This window comes from Triturus cristatus, chromosome 1_1, assembly GCF_964204655.1.
Source record: "Triturus cristatus chromosome 1_1, aTriCri1.1, whole genome shotgun sequence".
Taxonomy (NCBI): Eukaryota; Metazoa; Chordata; class Amphibia; order Caudata; family Salamandridae; genus Triturus; species Triturus cristatus.
In genome coordinates, this window is record NC_140579.1 from 94,861,765 (window position 1) to 94,873,879 (window position 12,115).

At 47.5% G+C, this 12,115-nt stretch overlaps 1 protein-coding gene across 1 annotated transcript in view; it reads right to left on the minus strand.

The window, feature by feature from the left end:
* The window catches only part of LOC146869599 (butyrophilin subfamily 3 member A3-like), a 299,341-nt gene that overhangs the window by 80,870 nt on the left and 206,356 nt on the right, over positions 1-12,115 (minus strand). The window contains exons 5-6 of the mRNA XM_085608183.1: positions 3,066-3,086; positions 2,116-2,136 (exon numbers count right to left, since the gene is read on the minus strand). Of these exons, the coding sequence (XP_085464309.1) occupies positions 2,116-2,136; positions 3,066-3,086 (42 nt within the window). The remainder of the gene's footprint in view (positions 1-2,115; positions 2,137-3,065; positions 3,087-12,115) is intronic.

A 12,115-nucleotide genomic window follows, 5' to 3' on the forward strand; every position in this document is an offset into this window, starting at 1 on the left:
CTCATACTGCTGCTTCGCCTTCTTGCTGCCTTGTGGATTTGTTTGTTATTTCTTACATAAAAATGGAACCGCCATATGGGGGGTCCGGACGGTGTGGCCGCCAATGTTTTTTCTTTCCAACTCCTGTGATCTCTCTCACGCTGCAGCGTGTGTTTCCCACTTGTATTCTATGCTCTTATTGTTTGCTAGCGGCCGGCCCGAAGGTTGTAGGCCCATTTTTGTATCTCTTTTGACTTCTGTAATAAAGGTTTCAAAAAAAAAAAAAAAGGTAATGTTCGATGAATGCGGAGTACCTGTAATTAAATTACAGAGGGGCCGAGGGATTCTAAGTTGTTCAGGGGTGCTCAGCCATATCAGCAGAGAGTGGTCACACGAAAGAGGAATAAAGAGCTGTATATTTGGATGCTCTTCCAAAACCGAACGTATGGACAAAAGTTGCAATGACGTGAGAGCTCAATGCTTGTAATTTACTGAGCCAAAAGTCACTTGGAAAATACTTCTGGATATTCTATTGGGGACGAAAGTGCTTAGAATCGCACTGAGTGCATAAGCTTATTAGTCAGGCCAAGCGCCACAAACGTGAATCAGGGCTGCATTTGGCTTGTTGTAGCTATTTAACCCCAGCGATCCACGAAATGGTCCTGAGTTATGGCGTGCAGGCTGGCTACAGGGACCCAGTTAGGCCTGTTGAACAGAGTACCCGAAATCCTGGTTGCAGAGAGTTACGTGGATCTGCATAAAAGATGTGCAGCGCAGCCGAAGCGATATGTTGGTTCGAGATGTGGCAAGGCTGTGGTGTGAGGTCCTGTTGCATCGTTGTTGAGAATCCAGTCAACAGGGCTTATGATGCGAAGTCCGCTATCCGGTATGTGGCATTCAGCTGGCACAGGTTCAGTTCCAAGGAGCTGCGATGCTCTGTCCATCACTGTCGTCGAGATTGCCTTCGACATGAGATCGAGGACATGGTCTGTGGATGCCCCGCACAGCACCGTTAGAATGATGCGTCGGTCCTGAGGACTGCGGAGGTGAAGAGGGTCTTTTTGAAGGATCCAATCCACGCCGCAGTGGTAAAGTGTCCATTCTGCTCAGGGATGTGCGACTCCGCAGATGAGATGTGCCTATTTTGCTCGGTGATGTGCCACTCAGAGAAGATGCATTGGTTCAGCTGGCAAGCACCTTAGGTCCACTTCCAAGGGTCAAGGACTTGAGTAGCACCACTTGGCAGGTTAGACTCACAGACGGCAGAGGCCAGGTGCATGGTGGTTCCAAGCCTGTTATATGCCTGAGGCTTCAGATCAGGAGGCCAGCCATCTGGCCCTTGTAGACACTCTGTGTTCTGGGTTCAAAAGATGTAGGTTCAGTCCTTGTCACCCAGGTAAGATGGCAGCAGTTCAGCATAGCAGGGCCGCAGTTCCTTCACAGCAGCAGTCCATCAGAGTGGCAGTCCTCCAGCAGCACAACAGTACTTTTTCCTGACAGAGTATCCCAGGTCCAGAAGTGTACTGAAGATTTGGTATCTGAGGTTGCCTTTTTATATATTGATGCCCTGGTTCTGAAAGGTGGTAGAAGCTTCTAGACATTGTCTTTAAAGAGCAGAGAATTCCATCCCTCCCCTGCCCTGGCTCCAAGCTGGCTGAAGAGACAATGCGCGGCCGTTGGGCCTTTGTGGTGAGACACGACACAGCCTAGTGGCGGTGCACAACTCCTCCCTCCCAACCTGCCTTTGATTGCTCATACAGTCACACTTAATCTCCCATTATGTGTGGCTGCCTAGGAGGAATACACAAAAGCCCAACTGTCAACCAAGCCCAGTAATGTGAAGAGGAGAAGAGGAAATGTGTATTGTATTCCTCTATTTCAGCACTCGTTTCAGAATCTGTTAATGTCTTTGTAGATAATATTCCAGAATCAGAGCATCTAGGAATGAAATGTTATCAAAATTTGAGAGCTTTAGGCAAGATGCCACTAAGGTTCCATGTTATGATGCCATAAAAACAGTGTCCAAGGTTAAACTGGGATTGACAATCTACTGTGTACAGCGACAGCAAAATACCACTTGAAGAGTTCATAAAGCATCCAATGCCACTGTATTAATAAAAAGACCATCACACTCACCTTTATCTTTTTGGAGATTATCTGTGTACACAAAAAAAAAACTTAACGTGAGCTCCTTAGAATTTGTTTTAATATAAGATCCATCACTTATTGCTCATTTATAAACTCACTTCTTGCTTTAATTAAATCATCTATCAGTGAAAATATAGAGAAGGATAATGTATTCTTGTTCTGAAGATGTGTAATTTATTTCTACATTGCCTACTGGTGAAACTTGACAGATAAAGACAAGTCAGAAAGGGTAGTATTTAGCTATCAGGTAGGAGTTTCTAAATATTTGTATTACTCTTTGCAAAATGTCTGAAATGTACTATTCAAGTGATATTTCTGTTTGTGTAGTCATAGATAATCTATGCATTTCAAACTGACCTATTACATTCACAATTTTTATACTTTTCTAAAATTCCTCAGTCAAGTATATGAATATCAAGTTGACTTGCACTATATTGGTTAGTGGGTCTGTAAATAAGTAATAAATTCAATGCATTCTATAGAAAGGCTTCAAGGATATGAAATAAACTAAATGTTAAGATTTTGAGAACCTTAAAAGTATTTTTTTTAAACCTACAATCTTTTTGAAATTCTACTGTCTGCTGGAATAGCCAACACTTCATTTATGAATTTGAAAATGGGCATTTCTGAATATTTTTTAAGATGGAGTTGAAGTGTCTAAATTGAGTGTCTGTCTTGGTGTTTAGTGTGTGTCTTGGTGTTTAGTGTTGCGGTGCAGAGTGGGCCCAGCCTTGCGTAGGAGCCTTCTGTTTTTGTATAAAGGAGACATAGTCCGGCTAATAGCCCCTCTATAAAGCAAAATATCGCTCCCAACATCATTATAAACAAATGATGCAAGATAGGCAGTAACATTCTTCAGGCAAGTAGCTTAACAGAAGTACACTATCTTGACTTGATTTGTTCTTACTCTCACCTTTGTATCAATGCAATTCACATACCTTTTTCCTTCTGGAGAGTTTCTGAAATAGGGACAAATGTGTTACTTGTGCAGATTTAATACTCCATTACTCCAAATTTCAAAGGCAAACTTTCAAGACTTGTTCCTCTCGTCAATATTATAGCAACTGTGGTGAAATTCTCTAAATTCAAGCTATTTACAAAAATTAAGGGCATGATATTAAAAATGATGAGCTCAAAAGTGTCACACCACAATGAGCATTTGACAGTCAGCATTGAACAGAACAAATTAATGTGCATTTAGAACATTACAAGACCTACAACCAAGTGTTCCTTTTAGTGGCTGTGTGAAAAAATTGCGTTTGTGCACTCATTCAGAATACATGATACTTTCATAATATGGTGCATAAAATATATATTTCACAATATTATTAAAGATTGAAATAAGAAAAGAGCTATACAGGTCATAAATGACACATAAAAAAACAATGATGAGCCTAAATCCCAAAATAGCTGCCCTTGTTACTTTCTTGATTCAAATGAGTGCCACTAAAAGACAACACAATACAAAAACAATAGTTGACTTACTTTCTGTTTCGTCACTGTGGACAGAGCCATTTCTCCTAATACCATTTTAGGTCATTTCTAACAACATTCTGGTTACATCTAAAAGCATTTCAGCATACTGGGCTAATCCCACCAGAACAGCAAAGGGATTGTCTATGAAAGTTCTAGGCTAGGACAGGAAGGGGGATGCTATTTGTATTTGTATGATCAACACTGTGTGTGTCCCTTCCGAGGTCTCTTACAGAATAACCATCAGGTACAGTCTGTGAGGGATCTAAAGTTAAATAAAGGCCCATATTACCACTTTAAATGATAGCCAAGAGACCAACAATCAAGGGCTGGCAACTTTTATAGACAATAATTAGAGTCTCTATCTAACTCAGTTTGGTTTCCGTATTCACCACAGCACTGAGCTGGCACTGGTCACAGCCACTGAGGAAGTCAAACAGACAACAGATCGCAGGAGCAATGCGGGCCTGCTCTTATTAGAATATTCAACCATGTTCAACACACTTAACCATACTCTCCCAATCGACTGACGTGGATCGTTTGGTATAAACGACAAAGCACTCAAATTCTTAACACCCTTCCAAGTCGACCAAATTCAAACAGTGTCTTTAGGAGACTTTACATCACCAGCTTTCTCACTGACATGCGCAGTGCCCCAGGGTTCATTCCTGAGCCCCACTCTATTTAATCTGTATGTTACCCCGCTGGCAGCACCGATCAAATCTCATGGTTTTGCGCTGGTCTCCTACGCTGATGACACGCAGATTGTTGTGTCGATAGCAGGTAACCCTGAGGCCACGGCAGTTCAATTTCACGATTGCATGCTCCACATAGCAGCTGGATGCAGAATAGCTGCCTGAAGTTCAACTCCTCAAAAACTGAGGTTTTACTGTTTGGCAATAACCCATCCTTTTGGTCTCCTAACTGGTGGCCTCAAGAACTTGGAACCCTGCCTACCCCAAGGAGTGAAGTAAAAGATTTGGGACTAATCATCAACACTAAGCTATCCTTCGAAGGACGGATAAATCACACTACATCTTCCTGCTTTTATGTCTTGAAAATCCACAGAAAAGTCTTGCCCTACGTTCCAATGACCTTGCAAAAAGCTGTAGTTATGGCTCTCATTTCCTCTAAGTTGCATTAGTGCAATGCACTCTTCATCAACATTCAAAAGATTCTTGCACAAGTTGCAGACACTGCAGAACACGGCAGCGTTATTACTTGAACCTACGTATTTGAGACAGCGCTCCGAACATTACATTTCGGCCCGGTCTCGTCGCTCATCTTCCAGTGGAAACCTTGTATTCCCTAAATTGAAACTAGTTAACTGGGGGGAGGAAGGGATCGTAACCTGCACAGCGTGGCTGTGGAAGTTGCTCCCCATAGACCTCAAGAACAAAGCAAACTTATTAGAATTCAGGAAAAACCTAAAAACCTGGCTATTCACTAAATAGCATCTCCCCATTTTCCATAAACAAACTCTGTCTCTCAGTCTGATTCAGCGCCTGAATACCCCCAGGTTCATTCAATTTAGTTTTATCCCTTTACCATAGGCCTGCCTCTGTCTCATTCCTCTATTTGCATCTTATGTATCCCCTAGAATAGATGAAATGTATGCCCACTCACATCAGCAGCAATAAGGTATAACTTGTAGGCCACGACTATACTTCTCAGATGTGTCAGTTGGGAAATCTTGGAATATTTCAGAGGCTTCTTGATGATGAAAAGTGAATGGATGCTGTTCAGCCACCTGCCTTGTACGAATCCTACACTAAGATGCTATGAAGCTTACTTGAACTGAAAAGAAATGCTCAAATTAAGGCCACAATAACAATGTAAATCCTCAGCTCCTGCTCCGGCACAACCAGAGCTACGCTCCTGCTCCAGTACCTGGATACCCTCGAGTGATAACTTGCGCCATACAAATCTGTATAATGTAACATAATGTTCGAGGCATGTGGGCTGCTGAATTCATATCTGTGCATAGATCGCCGCCTAGTGTTGGGTCCGGATGTTTGCACGTTGTTGTCCTGGAAGAGTCTTCGAAGTATCCTTGGATAGGTGACTCCTCCCCTGGACTACAGTGCGCATGGGCATCCTCTCCATCCTCAGATTGTTTTTTTCCGCCATTGGGTTCGGATGTGCTATCTTAGCTCAAGTTAGGAAAATATTTTTTCGAGGCCAAAAGGCCTTTAGTTCGCGTCGGTACTGTTTATCGATCGGGTTTCGATAGAATTTGTTAGTTTACTAACCTTCAGCACCGACTGCTTTCGCATTTACCTGTCCATCGACGACTTCGACGATGGAATCCAGGACGCCGTTCAAAAGGTGTCCGGTATGCAATGCGAAGTACCCACACATCGACGTCCATCCGGTGTGCAACAAATGCCTTTCGCCGGACCACGACGAATCAACATGCATGGCCTGTGCCCGGTTCCGCTCGAAGAAGACTCTGCGGAATCGACGAGCGGCGAGACTCGAGGCGCAGCACGCGGCACCGGCCCCGACAGACATCTTCGGCGAGGCCGAGGACGTCGAGGAATTGGAAGTCTGGCCCTCCAGTCCCGTTTCCGAACACGAACCCGGATCGGACGAGGAAGACGAGTCACTCTTCCACAGAGGTGAAGACGACACCGAGGTAGGAGACGACGAGGAGGCCTTCGGGGCCGAAGAAAGTAGCTCCAATGATGAACAAGGCCTACCTGTTCAAACCGTTCAAACACCAGTGCCACAGCCTATGGCTCCGGTCGAGGGATCGCCTTCGGGCCTTACCCGAGACCCATCCCGCAGTTCTTCGGCCCCGCCCTCGGGCCCGGCCTCGGACGTTCAGCGGCAGCCATTACTACATAAACAGGCTGGTTTCCCTATCACAAAACCGAAACCGAAAGCTGCTCAGGTTCCACCGAAACCGAAACTGAAAGTAGCGCTGGTCGGATCGAGGCCTTCGACGCCAGCGCACCGCGTCGGCACCGACCGCACCAAGAGGGACTTCGGTGCCGAACTTGAGGCGGGCGACGTTGGAGTCGACAAACGGAAAAAAGCCATCGGCACCGACAAACCTGCTCGGCTACCGGCACCGACGACACCAAGGGCCGTACCGCCTGCTGTGTCTCACATCGCTCCCTCGACGACACCTAAGCCTCAGGTATCGAAGACTTCGACGGTGATCTCTTCACCCCGACTCGATGACCCTCCGGCACCGAAAAAATCTACGGCCGCCTCTACGAGCCTGGCCGGTGCCAAAGCCTCGAAGGCGCCCCAAGTACGACCTGGTGTGACGCAAGGCAGCAAAACCACACCTGTCCTCCAGGACACGTCGGGCTCCGGTTCGGTCGGAGCTCCCGCAGCCTCTTCGGTGCCGACCAACATTACCTTCGGCTTGCCTCCGTCAACAATCCCAAAAATGTTCCAACTCAGGACACGGGTCACCCAACCTACGGTCACACCTGCTGAGACGTCTCCAGCACGTATCATCGACGCCGGCACTGGCAGAATGATTCTCCAGGACCGAAGGATAACTTCGGAGCCGCCATTGGACCCTTTCAGGATCCCACTAAAAAGGAAGTTGCCTGCAGAATCGGAACCTCTCCTTTATGAACCCTTCCATTCATCCTACCAGGATCCACACCGGTTCTCCCCCACACGCTCCGATACAGACGCATTGGAGGACTACATGGCTGACCAAGTCCCCTACCATGTAGACACGGACCCTGATGACCAGCAGGACCCTGATCAAACTTGGGGCGACCCTGCAGACCCCAGTGCACCTCTCGATGCACAGGATCCACAACTCTATGGGGCAAAGACATCTCCTACGGAGGATACTGCAGCGTTCAATGCTCTTATCGAACGTGCTGCCAATAACCATGGGGTGCAGCTTCACTCTGATACCATCGAAGATGACTTTCTAATGGACACCTTTGCATCCTCAGAAAGACATGTAAAGACTCTGCCAATGTTGAAGGGGGTCCTCAAACCAGCCAAGGACATTTTCAAAGAACCCACCAGGGCACGAGTGATAAACCCCAGGATTGATAAAAAATACAGATCAGCACCTGGGGATCCTACTTACATCAGAGGACAATTACCACTCGACTCCATCGTCGTAGCGAATGCACGCAAGAGGGCACACTCGCAAACAACAGGTGACGCTCCTCCCCCGGACAAAGAGTCCAAGGTGTTAGAAACCTCTGGCAAGCGAGTTGCCGCCCAAGCTGCCAACATATGGCGCATAGCCAACACTCAGGCGCTCCTTGCTCGCTATGATAGAGCGCACTATGACACACTTGAGCAAATATTCCAACATCTCCCTGACCAGTTCAAGGAAGGCGCAGAAATGCTCATCAGAGAAGGACAGCTACTAACGAACGCTTCCATCAAATGCGCACTAGATGTTGCAGACACGGCTGCCAGAGCCATAAACACAAGCGTCATGTTGCGACGACATGCCTGGCTACGGATCTCAGGATTCAAGCCTGAGGTACAAAACAATATACTGAACCAGCCCGTCAACCCCGACTATTTATTCGGGCCAGAGGTTGACACCACCCTCGAAAAGATAAAAAAGGATACGGACACTGCAAAGTCCATGGGCGCACTACAAACTCAGTCCTTTCGGAGCGGCTCCTTTCGTCGCCCCGGAAACAAGGGAGCAGGTAGAGGACAGGGGTCACAACAAACATATAACAAAGGCAATACACAGACCACCTATGATAAAAACACCCGAGGTGGATATCGTGGCTCCAGCACGAAGGGCAGAGGACGCGGCTACGGCAACACCAGGTCCTCCCCCAAGAACAAGCAGTGACGCCCTCTCCCTTCCTCCCGACCACATAACACCTGTCGGGGGAAGGCTACAAAGGTTCCTGTCCACGTGGAATTCCATCACCACAGACAGGTGGGTCAAAGATATTATAAAATACGGTTACTGTCTGGAGTTAACCTCCACTCCACCCACAATACCACCAAGAAGCCGTCCTATGTCCTCAGAGCACTTAACGCTCTTACAGCAAGAAGTGCAAAGTATGCTTCTAAAAGGCGCTATAGAGGTCGTACCCATCCACGAGCAGGGTGCGGGAGTGTACTCCCTCTACTTCTTAATTCCAAAAAAGGACGGGTCGCTCAGACCTATATTGGACCTGAGACCCCTGAACCAGTACATTCTTTCAGAGCACTTTCATATGCTCACTCTACAGCAAGTCCTTCCGCTTCTCAAGCAGGGAGACTTCCTAGCCACACTGGACCTCAAGGATGCGTACTTTCACATACCCATCCACCCCTCACACAAAAAATACCTCAGGTTCACTGTTCAGGGGCAGCACTATCAGTTCAAAGTCCTTCCCTTCGGCGTGACAACAGCGCCCAGGGTTTTCACGAAGTGCCTCGCTACGGTGGCAGCACATCTACGGAGGCAGCATATACACGTCTACCCCTACCTAGACGACTGGCTCGTTCAAGCGAAGTCAGCCCAGCAATGTGCAAGCCACATGTCCCGCACCATTCACCTTCTTCACAGTCTGGGATTCTCACTGAATTATCCAAAGTCCCATCTCCAGCCCGCACACGTACAACAGTACCTAGGCGCGACTATAGACACTCTGGCGGCCACAGCTCAGCCAAATTTAGTGAGGATCGACAGCATACAACTGCTGATCTCCAAATTCAAACCCAATCACTCACTTCCAGCGCGAGTGTTCATGCAGTTGATAGGCATGATGGCCTCCTGCATCTTCATAGTCCCGCACGCGAGATTACATATGCGCCCACTTCAGGAGTGCCTAGCACGTCAGTGGAATCAGGCTCAAGGACAGTTAAAGGACCTAGTGTTGGTGAGCGGTCGGGCATACAACTCTCTGCATTGGTGGAATCCACAAAACCTTTGCAAGGGCCGACCGTTCCAAGAGCCTGTCCCACAAATAGTACTGACAGCGGACGCGTCTCTCCAGGGATGGGGAGCTCATGTACTCCACTACACAGTGCAAGGACTATGGACAACACAACAAAAGAAGTTGCACATCAACCTTCTGGAATTGATGGCAATCTTCCTAGCCATGAAGGCGTTCAAAGTACATCTATGCAACAAGGTCGTGTTGATCCGGACGGACAACATGACCGCAATGTACTACATACAGAAACAGGGAGGCACACACTCTCCACAGTTGTCTCATCTGGCTCAGAGCATGTGGAAGTGGGCCATTCAAAGGAACATGTTCCTCATGGCGGAACACCTCCCTGGCAAGGACAACCAGATGGCGGATCTGCTCAGCAGACACAGCCACCAAATGCACGAGTGGGAGTTACACCCATCAGTACTCCAACCGTACTTTCAGCAGTGGGGTCATCCGGAGATAGACCTATTCGCGACAAGCGAAAACGCAAAATGCCCAAGCTTCGCCGCCAGATTCCCACATCCGCAGTCGCAGGGCAATGCGATATGGATGAACTGGTCCGGCAGATTTGCGTACGCTTTTCCCCCAGCGCCATTGATACCGCTAGTGGCCCGCAAACTCCGACAACACTCCCTGACACTCGTCCTAGTTGCTCCCACGTGGGCACGCCAGCCGTGGTACACCACCTTCCTCGAACTTTCCGTGGTGCCGCATCAAAGGCTGCGGATCAAACCCGCGCATTTGACGCAGAACCATGGAGAGGTTCAGCACCCAGATCCGCAACAGCTGAATCTGGCGATCTGGCTCCTGAAGTCCTAGAGTTTGGCTATCTCAAACTGCCACCTGACTGTATGGACATCATCAAGGAGGCCAGGAGACCCACTACCAGAGCTTGCTATGCAGCCAAATGGAAAAGGTTCGTCATTTATTGCGGAAATAATGACATCAACCCGCTGGACGCATCCATCCAAAACATCATCTGTTATCTCTTACACCTATATCGATGCAATCTGGCGTACACCTCTATACGTGTCCATTTGACCGCAATATCAGCCTATCTGCAAACCAGGCAGCACCTCTCTCTATTCAGAGTGCCTGCCATCAAAGCATTCTTGGAGGGGCTCAAACGAGTCATTCCACCTAGTCACCCACCGGCTCCAATGTGGAACCTCAACTTGGTCCTCACACGCCTGATGGGTCCACCCTTTGAACCTCTACACTCATGCGAGATTCAATTCCTTACCTGGAAAGTGGCCTTCCTAGTAGCGATCACTTCCCTCAGAAGAGTTAGTGAACTCCAGGCACTAACCGTTCAAGAGCCATTTATTCAGGTTCACGCTAACAGGGTCGTACTACGTACCAACCCCAAGTTCATGCCCAAGGTAATATCACAGTTCCACATGAACCAGACTATTGAACTGCCCGTTTTCTTCCAAAACCCACAAACTGTTGCAGAAAGGGCACTACATACACTAGATGTACGGAGGGCCCTCATGTACTACATCGACAGGACTAAACCATTCAGGAAGACAAAACAACTGTTCGTTGCCTTTGCCCCACACCACAAAGGTAACGCCATCTCCAAAGCAGGGATAGCCAGATGGATAGTTAAGTGTATTCAAATCTGTTATCAAAAGGCAAAACGCACATTAACTATTCCACCACGAGCCCACTCAACACGTAAGTTGGGGGCTTCCATGGCCTTCCTAGGAAATATTCCCCTGCATGATATATGCAGAGCAGCCACATGGTCCACTACACACACATTTACAAAACACTATTGCGTAGATGTGCAGTCAAAACAGCAGGCAGCTGTAGGACAGGCTGTTCTCAAGACACTTTTTCAGACCGCTGCAGCTGGCACGGGTAGCCGCCGCTAATAGAGGGCACTGCTATGTATTCTATGCACAGATATGAATTCAGCAGCCCACATGCCTCGAACTGAATATGCTACTTACCAGTATGCATCTGTTCTTGGCATGTAGGGCTGCTGACATTCATATCGCCCTCCCTCCTCCCCGGCGCCTGTCGCAGCTGCAGCTCTCAGAATTACTGCAAGCATGGTCATCACTTTCTGTATCTACTCCATCACTGCCACAATGGCGAAAAACAATCTGAGGATGGAGAGGATGCCCATGCGCACTGTAGTCCAGGGGAGGAGTCACCTATCCAAGGATACTTCGAAGACTCTTCCAGGACAACAACGTGCAAACATCCGGACCCAACACTAGGCGGCGATCTATGCACAGATATGAATGTCAGCAGCCCTACATGCCAAGAACAGATGCATACTGGTAAGTAGCATATTCAATACCCATCCTAATCCTAGAGTGCAGCTCCTGAAAAATTGTCCGACTGAATATAGAGAACCCTATAGAGCCACAATGGCTTTGTTTCGCCTGCTCATGAATTTTTAGTATTGAAATAAAAACCTACAAAAGGTGGAAGTTTGTTAATGAAGAATCACGGACTATAACGCACAGGGAATTTTGTCCCTATGCACTGAGTCATTTATAGATTTACAAACTGAGGTTTGTGAAGCCTCACATGACTTTTCTGAGATTGGAAATTTAGTTATAACAGCTATCCTCTAAATATGGCGAGGAATCCATAACTATGACCTGGCG